Source organism: Orbicella franksi, chromosome 2, assembly GCF_964199315.1.
Source record: "Orbicella franksi chromosome 2, jaOrbFran1.1, whole genome shotgun sequence".
In the NCBI taxonomy this organism is placed as follows: domain Eukaryota; kingdom Metazoa; phylum Cnidaria; class Anthozoa; order Scleractinia; family Merulinidae; genus Orbicella; species Orbicella franksi.
The window spans coordinates 9,808,668-9,828,174 of NC_138146.1; the positions used below are offsets into that span (position 1 = coordinate 9,808,668).

Genomic DNA, 19,507 nt, shown 5'->3' on the forward strand with positions numbered 1-19,507 from the left:
AAGTTTTGGCAAAATTTTCGCAAAATTAGCTTTTCGTTTTTGGAAAACCCTGCCGAATATTTCTGGCTTTTGAAATATTCTAAAATATTTCTATATTTTGCAAAATCCATCCTTCCAACATTTTCCGTATTTCCCGCGAAAATCCACTCAAATCCCGACTCGCATCAATGACTTAGACACGTGGAGAAAGTTCAAGGGAATAGAGACCTCATAGAGGGGATGAGGTAGAAGGGAGGTTGGGGTAGAGGCTAAGTAATTCATATCCCGTTAATGTTGGACTAAATATTTTGTATCCCGTAAATTTTTCTTTAGTCAAAAAACAATAATTTTACTACAAAGATCTCCGGGGACATTCTCGGTGTAATTTAAGGCATAAATCTCTTTTTGTTAGTTTTATTTCAGCAGGAGCCCATCTCAGTCCTTTCCGAGTTGAATGGTGAATGGCATATTCGGTCGATTTGGCTACCCTTAATTCGAACTAAAGAAACGATAATACCTAGTCATATTGGACGGGGATACGCATATCACTAGAGATCTGGGTATCCCCTACATTTAGGCATTTATAGTTCTTTCCTCCCTTAAATGAATTTCGTCTTTCTAATTTTATTTTTCCTCTTCGTCTTCGGTTCATTTGGCTACCCTGAATTAAAGAAACGAGGACAAAGAAACACTCCAGAAGGGGATACCCATATCATTAGGGATTTGGGTATCCCTTAATTTTTCGCATTTCTTGTCCTTTCCCCCTTCAACGCCTTTCCTCCTTGAAAGTTTGCTTTGCCTTTTTAATCTTCGGTCGATTTGGCTATCCTGAATTAAAGAAACAATAACAAACAAACACTCTGAAAGGGGATACCCATATCACTAGGGATTTGAGTATTCCTTACATTTCAGCATTTCTAGTCCATTCCTCATTGGAATGACTTTCGTCTGCGTAAGTTTGCTTTGCTTTTTTTATCTTCGGTCGATTTGGCTACCCTGAATTAAAGAAACGAGGACAAAGAAACACTCCAGAAGGGGATACCCATATCACTAGGGATTTGGGTATCCCTTAATTTTTCGCATTTCTTGTCCTTTCCCCACTTCAACGCCTTTCCTCCTTGAAAGTTTGCTTTGCCTTTTTAATCTTCGGTCGATTTGGCTATCCTGAATTAAAGAAACAATAACAAACAAACACTCTGAAAGGGGATACCCATATCACTAGGGATTTGGGTATCCCTTGCATTTCAGCATTTTTAGTCCATTCCTCATTGGAATGACCTTCGTCTGTGTAAGTTTGCTTTGCTTTTTTATCTTCGGTCGATTTGGCTACCCTGAATTAAAGAAACAAGGACAAAGAAACACTCCAGAAGGGGATACCCATATCAATAGGGATTTGGGTATCCCTTAATTTTTCGCATTTCTTGTTTCTTTTCCCCCCTTCAACGCCTTTGGTCTTTGAAAGTTTGCTTTGCCTTTTTAATCTTCGGTGGATTTGGCTACCTAAATTAAAGAAACCATAACAAACAAACACCCTAGAAAAGGATACCCATATCACTAGGGATTTTGGTATCCCTTACAGTTTAGCATTTCTAGTCTTTTTCGCCCTTGAATGAATGTCGTCCTTGTAAGTTTTCTTTTTCTTTTAATCTTCGGTTCATTTGGCTACCCTGAATTAAAGAAACGAGGACGAACAAACACTCCAGATCATATAGATCATATTAAAGAAACCATAACAAACAAACACCCTAGAAAAGGATACCCATATCACTAGGGATTTGGGTATCCCTTACAATTTAGCATTTCTAGTCCTTTTCTCTCTTGACTGACTTTCGACTTTGCAAGTTTGCTTTGCCTTTCTATCTTCGGTCGATTTGGCTACCCTGAATTAAAGAAATGATCGCAGGCCAACACTTCAGAAGGGGATACCCAAATCACGAGGGATTTGGGTATCCTACTTTTACTTGTTTCCCCCTGTCCAAAGATTTAAGCCTTGTCGACTTTATTTATATTTATTTTGGATTTCTTCCCAAAACAAAAAAAGACCTCTTTAAATGGCATAGAGAACTGTTCGCAGGCAAAATCTAATGGGTCAAGGAAAGAACGATAAATAAACGAGTCTAAAATAAAATTTATTTGAGACAGGCAACATACACAGAGGTCAGTCACAGCTTGAGACCAGTGTGCATATTGCGTGACGGCCGTATCTCAGTGTGTTCGTTCGCATATTGATTAAATTTAATTGCCGAACTAACCGAGGTTTAGAAAGCGGCTTTCTTGTTTAAAATGACGGCATTTCAAGGGTTATCGATAGGCACCAAGTGCATGTTCATACAAGGCACTTTGGCGCGCGAATTCGGTTTTGTATGTCGTTATACTGCGGACTCGGATCAGACAGTCTGCTCTAAATTGCGACTATTTTCAGCGACTTATTGTCTTTATATCAAGTAAAATAACGCTTTAATTTATTGAGACAAAGCTTAGTAAGAAGATAATTGGGTTTTGAGCAGACTTGTGGATGATTTCACTTGCCCCAGTTTGGGTACCCAAAACACTAGGGATTTGGGTACGGGGGTACCCAAAACTCAGGGATACTCAAATCACTGTGACCGCCGCCCTTGCCCGCGGTACGCTACCCAAACAACACAAGTGAGCCTTCTCGCAGGCTAGCCTTATTTTGGCGAGATGAAGGCCATAGAGCAGCTACTAGCAGGAAAAAGAAAGGGCATCTTAAACTACCCTCTTAACTGAAAAGTATTTTATTGCCTCGATACAAAGAACTCCTGTTTACAAGTTTCCATTTTCAGAGATGCATCTCTAAACATATTGAAAACCTTATTAGTTTTACAAGTTAAATTTTTCTGCGCAAACACAAAACTTATTCGTTAATTATGAGCCGTCGAGATTTCTATCGCGCGGTAATAGGCCTTTTTACAGTTGTGTGCTTAGTTACCTGGCCTGTAAATGCAAGCGAGGTTGGAGATGACATTGCTTTGATACAGAACTCTTTGCTTTTCTAATTTAAATGATGCGTTCGCATAAGAACAACTTGATTTGCACAACAAAAGCAGTGAGGTCTTTATCAAAACAAGGTCATCTGCAGCCTCGTTGCCATTCAAAGCCAAGTAACTGAAGAGACAACTGTAAAATGGTTTATTGACGAGGTCGCAGCCCGAGTCAACTATCACCATAGAAATCGAGAGCGAATAATCTAATTGTTTTACTATAAATCTACTAGTCGTTCAAAACTTTTTCTAGATGCTGATCCTCTTCACAGATATTTGGAAAACGTAAAGGATTAAGGGGCTGCCAGTTTGTTAACAAGCGCACACTGCTAGGCTACTCACCATCTACAACAGAAAAGATAGTGAGTAGCGTAGCCAATCAGAGAGCAGCAGTCGTAATAGAACGTTGGTAGATTTATACTAAAACATTATTATTGTTATTATCGCTATTAGAGTCATAAAAAAGCGATATTAGTAACAAATGAAAACAAATCTATTCAAGACAGCATCTTCCACGCAAGTTTACTTTACAACTACTAACAGCTAAAGAAAGCCCGTTATAGAAAGCTTGCTGGCGAATCACTGCTGAGTTGCTGCTAATTTTGAGTGGCGACACGGAGTAGCTGGTAACCACGCGCAGCGCTTCGTTTCTTCTTGTCCCAGGCAAAGTACGAAATCCCCACAAGGCAAACGGCAGCTACCACAGCCATGGCGGCAATAAGGCTGGTAAACTGACCTGTAATGGGAAGGTAAAGACATTTAACACGTCAATAGGTAGTTTGTATACAGGAATTCTGAAGATAAGCATGCAATGATTAACTACTGATCGGAATGCTCGTGGGCTCCGACGGCCTGAGGGGGCCTGAGGCAAATCGCTCACTTCACCAACGTGTTGCCTAAGGAAAGAATTTAGACGGTACTATGGTCTATGTCACACCGAACCTTCCTTACACTGCATAAAAATCTACCTTTTGGGGCGTTTGTTTTTTTCAATGTGTCTTGTGTGTTTCTTCTTTCTTTTTGTCTTTTTGTTAATTGAAGCTTACCACTTTTCTCCACATCACGCACTTCAGTCAGAGTTTCCAGGGCCTTTGTTTCATCATTTCCCTCGTCTGAAAGAATGAATGGTCCCTGGTCCAAATTATACTCCTCGTCATTTGTCTCTTCACTATACAGCGACCTCTTACGCCGGTCATGCAGACATCCCTGCGCGCAGCGTGAGTTAGGATCTGTTGCGTTACATATCTTGACCTTGCAGTGCATGTACACAAACGGGTGATCACCCACGAAACTGAACGCTTCCACTTTATACCGCTGCATCCTTTCGTCAACTGTTGGAATGAACTCCACGGTGTCATCTATCGCACATCTGTATAAGGACAAAGGAACAATGGTATGTGAAAGTAGTCACTGAGCTGGTTCTAAATGAAAAGGTCCGTTTTAGAAATAAGAGCCTGGAGGGCAGGATAAAGCTTCCTGCTCTGCAGGATACGTAAAGATTTTATGTAGTTTGAAATTTCTTAATTACTCGTGATCGCGAGTCCCAGAGGCAAGATGAGTCCGATTTTTATCTGAATTCGATGACGCAGACGGCACAGCCTGAGCAGCTGGCAGTTCATGTAGAGCTCATGTCCGGGCTTGTAGACCTATAAAATCAAAACAAATGTTTCGTACCCATCTTTGATGAATGTGTATCTCAATACGTCATTATTGGGATCAGGGTCAGGTGTAGCAAAACACTCTTCTGCCAGAATCTCGAGCCTGCTATCGTCTGTATCCACGCTGACTTCTACGTAGAGCTCTTGCCTCAGTTTCACTTCAACTGGGAAATCGTTCTTTTTGTAATGGCCAAGGAACTTGTCATCTGGAAAAATCTTCATTTCCAGTACAAATTCTCCATATCCTTTCTCGGAGAAAATGATCTTCTTGCTTCTAACTTGGAGACCAACAGCGGACACGACTCCCATGTTTGAATAGTAACAAGCAAAGGGGATTTCTACTTCACGCACACGAGTGATAATCTGACCCTCTTCCAAGGGAATTTCCTCCACCTTGTTCGAGTAGGAAACAAACTTCTCGGTGTGCCTGCTCTTTGTGTGGCATCCCGTCAGACTAGTGTGGAGAGTAAAATGAGTTGAGGTCTCTGTGGCTCCACAGCTTACGTCACTAAGACGAAGATGTTCTACGTCGAGGCCGTGAAGAAGATTCCTGGGAATGCTGATGTACATGTCGTTCTGTAGGCAAGTGACATTGACCTCTGTGAAAAGACGGGATGAAAAACGTGACTGCAGTCAAGCGTTACTTAGAAAAGCAATAGGTCTGCCTGTTCCATAGCCTGCGTAGCAAGCGTTTCCGTGGGGTTTGGAAGCAAATGAAGACCGAGGAAGGGGATTTTCGGTGTTTTGTCTGCGCGGAAAATGGGGCGAGAGCCAAAAAAAGGAAAAGGGGGGTGGGGGAGGGGAAGGAATATGAATCAAGAAGATACGTAGTAATGATCAAGATCATCACAATACTGATTCAAATGTGTCACATACCTTCATGGGGCGGGGGAACTGCAATAACATAAGTAATAGTTAATAAATATTAAATCTAGTATTTTTACCTTGATCAAGCAGTCCTAAAGATATGGTTTTGAAATGTATGACCAGGTTGCTCAGCAGGTTAATATTATTCTAGTAGAGCAAAATTTCAATTTCATCTGGCTTGTTTGTTTGTTTGTTTGTTTGTTTTGAGAGAAGGTTATTTTCATCTAGTTACGGACGGGCTTGAAAGTCTTGCTTCTGTCGGTTTTGAGAGAAGGCTTTCGAGACTGGCGGGCTAGATAAGCCATTAGACTTGAACCGATCAAAACTTGGCGGCGTGTTTATCATATCATGAACTATTTGACAAAAATAAGGCGTAATGTAATTCCTTTTTCAGATTACACTGTAGATAAGGCTTCTTGATGAAAATCGCAGTTGCCACATACATTACCGATCTGTGCAACAAGTTAAAACATTCAGCAGAGAACAGACTCCGCCTTTAAAATATAAAACAGCATGATTTGTTTCTTTATCATCAATCAATCTTAAAAGTTTCCGTGATAGTTCGATGTTACTGCCGTATAAAATTTGTAGAGGCGTATTCGATTAATTTATCAGTTATTATCGCCAAGACGATACTTTGATTGATCAATACTGAAGCCGCATTAATTATTTTTGTTGATCCCTCTTTATTTGACAAATAGGTATATACTTACGTGATGGTTCTCCTGACCCAGGTCCTTCATCTAAACAACAGAAAAGATGTCTGAGTAAATCACATTATGAATACATTACTGGGCTGAATGTTCTGTAATTGCATACACCGTTGCCAATCTAGTTCACTGAATTAAGTAAATTGATAAAATAACTCTACGGTCGGAAACTTGTGGGAAATAAACCATGTGATCCATGCATCTGAGGGTGAACATGTTCTCATTTATACATGTTCTCATATATTAGACTGAAAGAGTCGCTTAGTATGATTATCTACGATCCTTGTGTTCCGGTAATCAAAATAAAAGAGTTATTCTTTGTAATAGCATTTCTAACCAACTAAGCAGTACCGGTGCAGTACTGGAATCGATGGCCATAATTTAGCTGTTCAACACAAGGATGTCGTCAAAACCAACAACAAAGCTGATTTAAATGTTGTAATAGTACAAGCATTACAAACAATTAATGAGTGCGATTTCTTTGTGACTGAAGGTTTGAAGTCAATAAAGTTTGAGGTCATGAACTCTTACTTTGTACCCAAACATGTGCAGGATAGGCCAGATCTCTCTGATTCGTATAAGGCGTTATTTTCGATGTATCTGTGCAAACGAAACATGCGTAGTTGTATGTCTCCCAGAATTCAATTGCCGTGCATCCTGCTCTTTCTTCACAGCGTCTCTGACATTCATTCAAATTATATGTATTTATTTCCGAGAGCTGTAAGGCTGCGAAGGATCCACTTCAGGACGTTTGCGGGACAATTTTCCAGTCAACATACTTTTTTTAAATTTTTACTGCAGTCAGAAAATATGTTACTTGTGCCAGAAATGCAAATAAAAACTGGAGGTCACCGACTTCGTTTCAGAGATAAAGCGTGTGGAAAACTATCCTGATTTTGAAAAATTGGCGCACGTTGTTCAGCGTGGTCTACAGGGGTTTATAGTTAAGAATATCGAAGGTGAGTCAGCGGAGGCAAACGATCTTAATCATATTTTGTCGAAGTAGGTAATTCCAAATGTTACCAACCTTTTCACAAAAATTAAGAATGGCTGACTGTTAGGATCGAGAAACGCCGGTCAACGTCCTATTTGACAAATTGCTCATATTTTGCCCAAAGATACCCTTAGGTGACCTAATTCTAAAAAATCATATTTAAAGGTTCCACCGAATTTTTATTTTTCAGAAATTCGCGAAAATTTGAAAGCGCGGTCAAAGTGTGGTTTTTCGTGTAATAAAATGACTGAAATAAAGTGCGAGGACGAAGCGCTGCTTAAGTCTTAAAATAAGCTCAATTGACTTCAAACTTAACACAAATGTGGAACAACCACTCTAATTTATTCCTCGCTTTAAACTAATCTCAGATATGTTGATATAGTGGTTTTCCGAACCATTTTAAAAACAGCTATGAAGCGTGTGAAAAATAACGGCAAAATATAGGTCATGTTTAACAGCATAAAAATGCATCTGGTACCTCACTTTCCGATTATTTTACTTTACATCCTTAAAATATCATTATTAAAGATATACCATGCCATGCTCGAACTCGCAGTATTTCCCTTTGTGGAAAACGAAAATCTATGTCAATGTGTTGGGCGCAAATAACCCAATAATCACGCCCAGCTAGTAGTATGTCACCCCAGTATGTGTCTAAAGAAAACTTGAGATTCTCTCAAATACGATTAACATTACAACCAGACCGACTGCGTGTTGGACAATGCTAAATTACAATGTGCAACAGGCTTTTCCGGTTTAACTGTTTTTCCACCTGTCCGCGGTCAATGCAATATGCGCGCCAACAGGTAATTGACTCAGCGGAGCTACACTCAAAATTATTTAGCTTAGTGATCCCTGTGATACTTCGAGAATCATCTAGTGTTTCAGTGTTGGCGTTAAGAGCTGGAGACCACTTAATCTTCCACGGCATACAGATATCCGAAATTTCCGGGAATTCCCTCTGCCCCCTTCCCCGACTGTAGCTACAACTAAGAGCAATTCAGAAACAAGAAATAATTGTTCCTCGATAGGACAGCTTTAAAAAGCGCATTTCAATCTACTGTCACTACTTTAAACTTGTAGTCGGTTCATGTAAATTACGAAATGTTGGAAATTTGCGCAAGAGCAGTGAAAGCGTGACTGGGCTGCTTGTACGGTTGTGTGACAACTTTTACTAAGTCTCGAATATCAGCCACGCAGCATGGTTGCCGATATACTAAATACAGATTCATGAGGCCCCTGATTCTTACAGCAGAAAGCTTGGGCTCTTTAAGGCAATGCGGACTGGTATTGAGGGGAATCGACGGCTTTTAGGTATGTTTTCTGTAACATCTTCGGGTTAAATTAGTCGTATTAATATTTTGTTTATTTGTTTCGGGTCAGACCGTTTCACATCTTGTTTCCAATTTATATAGGCGAAATTTATTTGGAACTTGCCACTACACTTTTAAACTTACACTTTTGATGATCTCGGTTTGATTTTGTTGTTGTACCGGTAATACATTACCGGATTAACCTCTCGACTTCTTGAACTTGAACGCGAGATCGGCTGTTTACCAAATTAGAATAAGGGCGAGATTTTGATTTGCTTCGAGATATTTCAACTCGATTAATTTACAGTCCTTTAACGTCCTTGATGCTAAACAGTATTCCAAGTTGACTCATTATCGTGTCTTAACGAACTTAAAGCGTTTTGGTGAATCGAAAACATTAAGGTTCCAGGAAACCTCTTGCGTTTGTTATGACAACCATTCACGTGTTGCTTACATTAAGGAAATACACGCGATGACAAACTAGACAAGACGGCGGACACGAAATTAAACAAAGTTTATTAACGCGTAATGGTTCGAAAACGTCTAACAACAGTTTTTATGCAGTGGACAGTATGTTTCTACTGATAGCAGTGAATTGACGGGATTTTAATTAATGATAGCCTTTTACTTTCGCCATTGAAATTGATTTGTCTCTGGTTCGTGCATGATTATTGTGTTATTTGCGCCCAACACATTGACATAGATTTTCGTTTTCCACAAAGGGAAATACTGCGAGTTCGAGCATGGCATGGTATATCTTTAATAATGATATTTTAAGGCTGTAAAGTAAAATAATCGGAAAGTGAGGTATCAGATGCATTTTTATGCTGTTAAACATGGCCTATATTTTGCCATTATTTTTCACACGCTTCATAGCTGTTTTTAAAATGGTTCGGAAAACCACTATATCAACATATCTGAGATTAGTTTAAAGCGAGGAATAAATTAGAGTGGTTGTTCCACATTTGTGTTAAGTTTGAAGTCAATTGAGTTTATTTTAAGGCTTAAGCAGCGCTTCGTCCTCGCACCTTATTTCGGTCATTTTATTACACGAAAAACCGCACTTTGACCGCGCTTTCAAATTTTCGCGAATTTCTGAAAAATAAAAATTCGGTGGAACCTTTAAATATGATTTTTAGAATTAGGTCACCTAAGGGTATCTTTGGGCAAAATATGAGCGATTTGTCAAATGGGACGTTGACCGGCGTTTCTCGATCCTAACAGTCAGCCATTCTTAAGCCTTCAAGAAGCATTTGAAACCGTCGCACAGATAAAAGTAGAGCTAAAAACAACGGGATTTGATAGTGCATTTTGCAAAAAATTTAAACTTCTACTCGGTAGATTTTCTTCATTTTGTCGCTTAACGTAGAAAATCAGTAGAGAAAATGATCCATCAAAAGAAATATAGGGGACACCGAACGTCCAAGATCGTTAAATCTAGGAAAAGCTATAGCATTGGCCATCTGCCCTATCATTGTTCATTTTATTAATTACTTAGCGTGCGCTCATGCATGACGTGTCGTGTTTATTTGCGTGCGCAGTAAGAATGCGCAGAAACAATTAGCGCGAACGTCCTTAAAGGTTCTAGGTGAATGTTTCATAGACAACAAATATCAGTGGTACCGACAACAAAAACATGACAAAAAACACTGCAAGCACTCAAAATAGAAACAACACGGACGATTTTCTGCCTTTCTTAACCATGTTTATACTATATTTTACGTAGTTTCAAACGTAACCAGGATTGAATGGTAGAGTACCAAACTAGAGCAGCATCGAGGAAACAGGAGGGGGTCAGTGAAGGCGAGATTTGCTACATGGGCTGGCACAAAAAGGGGAAAACTTCCTTTGACCCAAACTGCTAATGGAAAAGTGTAAACGAAAATATCAGTTAAATGTGTGACGAAATGGGAGATACTCTTTCCTTACCATAATATGCTGGATCCTCATCTCTGGCTGGTACACCATCAACAACCCGCCCAATAGTACCTGGATCTTCCACATAATCAAACTCTACACTTTTCGGTCCAAAATTTTGGCCATTAATCAGTGAAAACTTCTTCTTGTCTGAAAAAAAGACGACATTTCTTCTGTTAAAGTGCTACTGTGACCAAAAATCAATTCTACTTTTTCTTTGTATTTCAAAACTATATAACTGAACCACTAAGTGACCGAAGTTTTAAGCCTTCATTTCAAAAAGACACCCGTATATTTTGACTGGAATTTTCCTAATTAATGGTCTGCCATTACTAACTTTAAAATCTTGAGAGAGCTGGATCGAGGATAAGATGACGTCAAAGACTCACTGGTTTAAAAATGCAATGCGTCTGCACGCGCCTGAATTAATACAGCTGTTTCGACAAAGGTTGTCCTGTACAGGGGTAACAATGCCGATTATTTTATTATGGGTAGCAACAGTCTAGCGTTCCTTGATTGAGGTTAACAGAGTTTCAGGAAGGAAAAGCATAAATACACATGTTTGTGCTGTTTCCTTCTGTTATGATGAAATGCCTTCAGCTTCAAGTAAGTAGCCCGTTGGCCACCATTGCCCATAATACCTTTCGACGTTGTCGCGTACGCTGTTACACTTTTGTAGGTCAACCTTTCTTGAAACCACTGTAAGCAGCACGGGAGATTCGAACATTCAGACTTTTAAACTCTTTTTTTGCATGTACAATAAGCTGCGTTTACATACTGCAATTTTAAGCTAGTGAGTCTTTGACGTCATCTTATCCTCGATCTAACCCTATGAGGTCCAATCGGTCAGTCTTAAATGTGAAATGGCGGACCGTGAAATCCTAAACTTGCACTGAAAGAAAACAGCCTTTGGATATTCGAAGCTCAAGATTTTGCCAATCAGGTGTCAAACAAACACGCTTTTAAAAATATGAAGTAAAATGGGAAGTGAATTTTTTGATCGTAGTAGCACTTTAAGAAGACATTTATTCTGTTAAGCAGAAATATCAGTGGCATTGACTCTTATTATCAATTTTGTTTTTTCAGCATTGGGTTTTCTTCTTTTAACTGATTAGTATAGGTAATCGTATGAATGCGAGTCCAATTAAGAATTTACACTATGAGTGATATTTGAAAATTCTCTCAAACTTGCACTAGCCTTTGGAAGAGTGCAATTTGAAAGAATTTTCAAATGTCACGAGTATTTTTAATCCTTAATTGCTCGAGGTTTCATACGATTACTTATTTGTTATATGACCGAGAAAATTGCGAACGCGCACACGTTAATTTGCACTGCAGTGCAAATTAAGAATTAAGGATAAATTGGCCTGCTCTCAGCCAATCACAGTAAAGTAATTTTCTCAGTCATATAATACGCCTTGAAATAGTTGGATTTTATCATCCGAACTGTTGAATGACATTTGATTGATTTCTGACTTCGTTCAGCAATTCTCACCATGAAGTAGTTCATCCTCTTCAGCCTTCAAATCACTCATCATTTCATCTTCGATGCCGTCAACAAGTGTTGGATCTTCAACAGAATAATATTATTATTCTAGATTCTCGTTATTATTATCGATTCATACATTCATTCCCTCTTCCTTCCCTTTCTCCCGTCCTGCCCTTCTGACTCCTCCCTCCCCTGTGAATTTGCTCTCTTCTTCCTTTCCTCGCTCACAAATTCGTTCGTTCAAATTACAATAACGAAATAGAAGAGAAGAGAACAAAGTTACCATTAAACGCATTCGCTTGCAATAACCTGACATAGAGATCTGTCAGCCAAGCTTATGTTGATCTATGTTTGTTGGAGCTTGATAAATTTCCGTTCTCAGTGACTACGTCCCGCGCCACTGGGGTACACCGCCATTCTGCGTCAATTATTTAGCGATCTTTATTACTCGTTCTCTGCATGGATGGAACATCTTGAGTGTTTTTATCATTTCAACACCGATCTGATTTAGTATTTTCATAAAATAAGACTGGGGCAATAAGACGTTATATTCTGCACGTATAATTTGCGATTGTTGTTAGTGACTTACGCTTGAACGGCTTTAAACAAGAAAAAATTCAATTAACTGTTGTTTTAGATACTAAGAAATGGGTCTTTTATTACGATGCTTAGGAATTTTCCGCGTTGCATGTTGGAGACCATACCTTCGACTCAGTGAGGTAAAGTCAGTATGTTAGCTGTATGTTTAGAAGTGACAATCTCTGCCCAGGTTAGTTACCTCAGTGAAAGTCGATCTGAAATCTCTGCTTTTTTTGGAAAACCTTTTAAATCAGTTTTAAATTTATGATTCAAGTAGCTTTTACGGTTCTGGAATTTTTCGTATTAAGTTAAGCTGCCACAACAACTTTTATCCTTACGGATAATAGCTCCTTCTACTGTAACCGGTCCGACCCTTAATCACTTGAACCGAAATACAAGACGAGAAACAAACGCGCACTCTATCAAAATCGTACAAGGACTCACGAACAATGGAAAAACAAAAAGGCGAAGTAACATTTCGCAGGGAAAGGACACAGAAATGCAGAAATACGAACTTTGAGCTTCACTTATTTTCTTCACGAACTAGACTTTCTCAGCAATCAGAAAAGTGTCTGACCTAAGCCGTTACACACGGTTGCTGCTATTACGGCAAACTAAAACACGATTACTGCATAAGGTAAGGCTAACATTTAACATGAACTTACCAGAAATATGGCAGTTAAAAAACCTAGTACCCTTGTATTACAGGCGCTTTAGTTAGGCTACTCTGTAGCAACGTGTTAATTGTCAGTGTCAATCTAGTTAGCTCCTGATGTTTAGAAATACTCGAAGCGAAAAAAAAAAAGAGAAAACTGCAATCACTGAATGAGTCCCCGGCACATTTACCTTGTTTGGTCAGGTCTAGGGTTCCACCAGCCACCAGACTCGAGAGAGCCAGAATAAGGCACGAAAAAAGCGAGAAAAAATGCTTCATGGCTGAACACAACTTGCGAGTAAACCCAATGCGCTACTCTGATGTATTCGTGTGGTACACCCAGCTATTTAAACTACCAAATTTAAATTCGGTCAAAGCGGAAAAAACATTTTCTTTTGTTCCACGTTTTTGTCCTGTTTCGTTAAAAACAAGACTATTATGACCGCAAAGTACTTAAACGTTATTGCCTGGCTGAATTGTTTTAAAAACAAGGAATTTTCTAGGTAAGGCAGAGACGTTTGAAAATAACCCAGTACAGCAAGATATAACAGACTAGTTACTTTAAGCATCAGTTTTTCACACTAACTTTTAGTAAAATTAAAAGACTCGAACAACAAACGACGTCGCATCATTGATCATGGCCTGCGGCATTGTTCGGTCATACGTACTGACTAATACGTTATTGATAAAAATTGTTTCTTCTGGTTTCGAAGGACTTAATGTTTGTATTCATGCGGGCATTTTCAGTCAGTCTATCAACAGCGAAAATATGCCTGAAAACTGCTCATTACATGATGAGTATAACGGCCTTCCAATATTTACTCAGTAAGCTAATTTTTTTTTTTCGCTTGACTTCAAGCCATGATGGACAAGCCTTTCAATTAGCTAAATTTCTGAGGAAAAATTGAACTATTAGAGCATGATAAAAAGATTGAAGTAAGATCACATCTAGAGGTTACATTGAACTGTAAAGACGTTTTTTGCTCCTGGGAACTGAAAATGTTTTGGAATGTTCACGTTAATGACGTTTTTCTTTTGTTTCACCATTTTTCCTGGTTCAAGACGACTGTATTTAGTCAAGCAAAAGCTCTAGTTATATGTTCCATTTCTCATAATAAACAGTTTTAGGCAAGTTAAAGTATGGACGGGCGAAGTTTGGTGAATCGTTGCTTTTTAACCTGACGTACAACATAAACTGTGAGCCCGGGACTATGAGCTAGTTAATATGTCTGAAGGGCTGTAGTGTGTAAAACAGTTCATGCTGAACAAGAAAGAAGGCATGACCTCAATCATGCCGCTTTATGGAGCGCCATTCTATTTTCTTTTTTGACTTCTTTTGTTCGTCACTGGCACTGAAAATACCTTCCGACTGCTTCAGTTGAACTCCGACCTCCTATAATTTTTCGCCCTAAACCACGCGAGAATGTGCCTTGCAAGCTGGTCCAATATTACACTTGACTTTGCTTACTGCAAAAGTAAAAAATGTGGACTTCGCATCATTTTGGTACGACATTAGCAAGACCAGCCTTTCACTTCTTGTGACGCATTTCAAATAGTTCTAGAGAGGTTTAAATTCAACGCAGTTTTTCCATGTTTTTTTTTATTATTATTATTTCGAGGACATATATATTACAGCACTAAACTTATTTGCAACGCACTGATGACAGGAGTTCACCTTCCTGTCGAGCAAAATAACTGAGCATTGGGAAAAACTGAATAAAAAAGAAACTTCTTTGTAATTCAGTACTGAACATTTTCCTTTCTGCAACGCACTGAAAATGGCACGTTTTGTTACACTTCCCATGGCGAAGAATACTCCACAAGTGTTATCAAAACTTCAATATGCTAAAATACCCATAACGACCAAGTTCGTGCATACATTCACTTCTCCAAACAGTTCTTCTTTGATCCTGACAACGGCTCGGCTGAGCACTTTCGTTAAATGCTGCAAGCTATTAATCGACATTTTCGTACAGCAAAACCTTTTAAATAGATTTACTCGAATTCGGTTCAGTGGTGTATCTAAAAGACGGGAGGTGGAGGGGAAGGTGGCCCCCCAAGGAAGACAGGTTTTTCCTTGCTTGAGGCAGAGGGAGGAAACGCTGTTTCTTTCTCCATTAAATGGGATCTGTGGACTCTTCCCCACCTGGCCCTGATCAATTTTTGTTGATTTTTGAGGGGTTTTTGGTCGTTTGTTTGGTTTTTACCGCCACGTTGGGTATTACAACTCAAACACTCTAAAGGAAGGTGAAGAATGATCATCGCAGTAATTTTCCAATTTAAGCGATTGGCAAGAAGAAGCCTGAAAAAAACAGGGCTTCAACGGGATTCGAACCCGTGACCTTCGCGATACCGATGCGATGCTCTACCAACTGAGCTATGACGCCACACATTGGGAGCGAGGTCAATGTTGAGTTCATATCTTCCCGTGAGGAGTGAAATAATGTGAAGTATATATGAAATAATTCATATTTGAACTGCGGTTGTAGATGAAAGTGATGCGATGCTCAGAGCATCGCACCGGTATCGCGGAGGTCACGGGTTCGAATCCCGTTGAAGCCCTGATTTTTTCAGGCTTCTTCTTTCCAATTGCTTAAATTGGAAAATTTACTGCGATGATCATTCTTCACTTTCATCTACAACCGTAGTTCAAATATGAATTATTTCATATATACTTCACATCAAAGACTCTAACCTAGTAAGAACCTTTGAAAAACAAAGGTATTACATGAGCTGCATCTTACTTAACAAACTTTGAAACGATGTAACTTGCACTGAGGCTAATGAAACACCTAAGGATGCCTTCTTCTCAGTTCTTTAAAACAGCCTCATACATTTCGGTCAGGAAAAACTAAACAGCCATCAGGGCTTAGGGAAGCTGGGAAAGCAAACTTAGTCCTAAAGAATACACGTCGTGGGCTTATACGATTTACGTCAAGTGCTCTGGCCTAGCCCACGGTCAATGTTGATCAGTTTACTGAATTAACTTGTTGTTTTTAATCAGGACAAAATACTCATTTCCACACAGCAGCCTCGTCTAGCGTAAGTTTTATATTCCCGTCTAAAAACATTGATTTCCCAAGTTATGAGTTAATACCGAACGATCGATGGGAGGTAAAATTTGTGGCGATTATATTCTATTGTCTATTCCGGTCATGTAGGCAGGCACGAAATTCCGTTATAGTATTTTACATAATGCCTAGCGACTTGTTGCCTAGTAACTTGGGATGGTTGTTATTGATAGTCGTCAGAGTTCGCACTGACTTCATTGACAAGACTGCATAGAACCGATTCAAGCATAAAGGATAAGTATCCTTGACGAGAAGCTTAGAAAGAAGGTCTCTATTCCTTTGATAACAAAGAACAAGCGTACAGACCATCTTGTCGGGCTAGATTTATATATTGTATAAATACTTTTAGTTAGTGAAATATTATGAAATTTACATCGAGTTAACTTTCTCAACTTCCAATGAATAGAGTCTCGACTGATTTGCAGCCAAAGCTTGGGCCTAAGAGTTCAAGGCGCCCATATTTACCCTTATTTACAATAAAATCCAGGCAGTCATCCTATGTGAAAATACGTGATATCAAAACTTCAGAGTGTTTAGAATTCATAATACCGTAATTAAAACATAAATTAGCATATTTTCCGTGCGGCTATACAAAAGGTTTTTGTCAATAATGCTTAAGAACGCCCTGGAGCCTAATAAAGTTCCGCTTTCCTTGATAGTGATCTCTGTAGTTTGCTGTCCTGGACAATTCAACTCACGCTATTCGTTATCCTGTCTCCTTTCTAAAAATCACTCTAGCTTAAACATTACTCCGAAAAAGAATATTTAACATTGATTGGAACTATAAATTAATCACCCCTAAACATCATATTATAGCGACAAAATTCATGTACTATGTCACTGACTTTCGCTTAAATGGCTATAAACCAAAGAACCATTTGTGTCTTTTCTTCGGTCTTATAAATGGAACTTAAGTGAACTGTCTCCATGATATAATTTATTTCTAAGCATTTATCACTGACCTTGATCGCGCACAAATTTTCCGCATAGCGTTGTCGCCAACCAACAAGGTGGATGAAGCACAGTTGAAAGAAATTTGAGCTTTCTAGCTAACAAGTCTTGACTTTTTTAAACGATTTAGTGAATTAAAAGTAATGCGTTCCATTACAGTTACAGACATTTTGCTACATACCAAGCGAGTCAAGTGTACACCAGTCCGTAATGAACAGTGTTTAAAGCCAACAAGGGTAACTTTCATACTCTAAATTCATGCCTGAAATGGGTTTTTCGTTCACGTTCTTGGAGCTTCACTTTATCAAAGTGCTTGGATTACAAACTGAAATGAACGTAATTAAAAAGAGATGGAGAGCGGAATGAAAACGAATGTGGTACAGTACGAAAGTGTTAGAGAATATCGGATATTCTGCCTGGAATACATGATACAAGTCCACTGTGTCAGCGACTTGTTGCATATAGTGCATTATCGCTCGTTTAATATTTGATTTCCAAACACGAAATTGTTATTTAATTTAAAAAAAGAACAATTAAATTGTCAACAAAGACTTGCTTACCTTCATTGGTCAGGTCTAGGATTCCAGCTGCCGCCACACTCGAGGCAGTCAGGATAAGACAAGAAAGAAACAAGAAAATATTCCTCATGGCTGGGAGTACAACCAATGTAACTGGAGCATTCGTACGATACACGCGGGTATTCAAGATACAAAATTTAAATTTAGGTCAACGCGGAAAAAAAATACTTTCTTTTGTTTCTCTGTTTTGTCCGCTTTAATAAACACAAGACTACTATGAAGGTAAATTTTAAGTGCTTTACACGATATTATAAAACAGGAAAGAGAGAGAAGTATGATAAAAAAAACTTAGTTTATCGAAGTCAGATACAACAAATAAGACACTTTAAGGCCCAGAAAAACGTTCAACACTGCTCTATAATTAAAACGCTCGCATAATAAAAGATCAAGAGGTCATTCCAAGCTTTCAAGTGAGCTTCATTGTTCGCCTATAAGTACATGACATAATCACCGTTTAAAGTATCTTTCGTCTCTACGCATATAGGAATCTCCTGTCAACCTATCAACAGTTAGAAACTAGTTTAAAATGGATTTTTCGGAATTCTTTCAATGCAGTTCTTCTCTTTTGGTTGGCATACTATTGAAAAGACGGTTTTCCGCTTGATTTATTTTAAAAACGTTTTGCTAAGTGTACGTTAAATACTAACTGCCTATCTATCACATCAAAATAAAATCTTTCATGACGTTCGATATGACAGTTTAAGGAAGAATACATCTCGTGATACGGTTGAGTAATACTGGTGGAGTTTGGATGCTTCGATCAACAGAAACTACATGTACATGAAAACTCCAGAGAGTTTTAACAATAATCACAGATTACAAACTACGTGTCTTCTTAATGTTTCGCCATTTTTCTTGTTTCATGCACTTCGCGTGGAGGACTCGTGATTACGCAAGCGAAGTCCTTAGTTGTTCAGTCCGGTCCCCATAGAAACACCATCATAACTCTCTTGAACTAAACAGGACAAATTTGGGGATCATTAAGTTTTAAACTAAGCCATAGCATAAGCTATAAGTGATTTGGTAGCACGCTAGCAGTCAGTATAGGAATTCCTTTTTGCTAAAACAACTGAAGGATCGTAGTTTCAATCTTTTCTGAAAAGCAGTTCATTTGGAATTTCTCAAAAAAATCTATACTGTATGATAAAATACTCCACAATATCTAAGTAATTAGCTAGTATTGATGTACTAGCGAGCTGAACGTTCAAATATCTTAGCTTTGTGGGTATGGATAAGACTTATGAGCATAATGGGGCTTGGATATAGGAGAATCTTTGTCCACAGTATTTGTCTTATTAGCATAAGCGATACCGAGCTACAAAAAATTAGTTCTGAATATTGAAAGGGCACAGCACGATCATCTGTCTCAAGCAATTTGAGCCCGATGTGTTGAATACTCTTTCTGCCACGCGTATTTAAAAAATCAAAAGTTTACAAGAAATGTACGATCCAATTTCTCCTCGAGTATTTCACCCAAATAACCAAAAATTGTACCAATTACTAAGTTTCAAAATCTCTTTAAATGTTTATAGTCAATTCGTGTCTTATTAGTACGCTGGACAAAACTGTTCTGGATCAACGTTTTACGACAAAAAAATTGAAACAAGCAAAGTGATGCAAATAATTTTGTGAGTGTCTTAAACTTTATTAAATTCCACGCAAGGAAATTTATTTCCATATCGATCACGCAACGAAGACTTGAGTTACAGAGAATCTAAATTTGCGGAATGAATAACAAAAGTAC

The 19,507-nt window shown here is 38.6% G+C and overlaps 1 protein-coding gene across 3 annotated transcripts; it reads right to left on the reverse strand.

Annotated features, from left to right (window-relative positions):
- Positions 1–1,671: 1,671 nt before the first annotated feature.
- On the reverse strand, positions 1,672–18,182 carry LOC145477987 (ZP domain-containing protein-like). Of its 3 annotated transcripts, none has more exons than XM_081455868.1 (8): positions 17,746–18,182; positions 11,936–12,010; positions 10,453–10,590; positions 6,220–6,249; positions 5,516–5,533; positions 4,656–5,238; positions 4,028–4,350; positions 1,672–3,717 (listed from the first exon to the last, which is right to left on the reverse strand). In XM_081455868.1, exons 1-8 carry the CDS (start codon positions 17,831–17,833, stop codon positions 3,578–3,580), a joined length of 1,395 nt encoding a protein of 464 aa, XP_081311994.1. In that variant the 5' UTR covers positions 17,834–18,182; the 3' UTR covers positions 1,672–3,577. The 3 variants fall into 3 exon arrangements, with proteins under 3 accessions (XP_081311994.1, XP_081311993.1, XP_081311995.1); XM_081455867.1 differs by lacking the exon at positions 17,746–18,182 and adding an exon at positions 13,355–13,519 and having other exon boundaries at positions 1,674–3,717; XM_081455869.1 differs by lacking the exons at positions 5,516–5,533; positions 17,746–18,182 and adding an exon at positions 13,355–13,518 and having other exon boundaries at positions 1,675–3,717.
- Between the last annotated feature and the right edge of the window lie 1,325 nt (positions 18,183–19,507).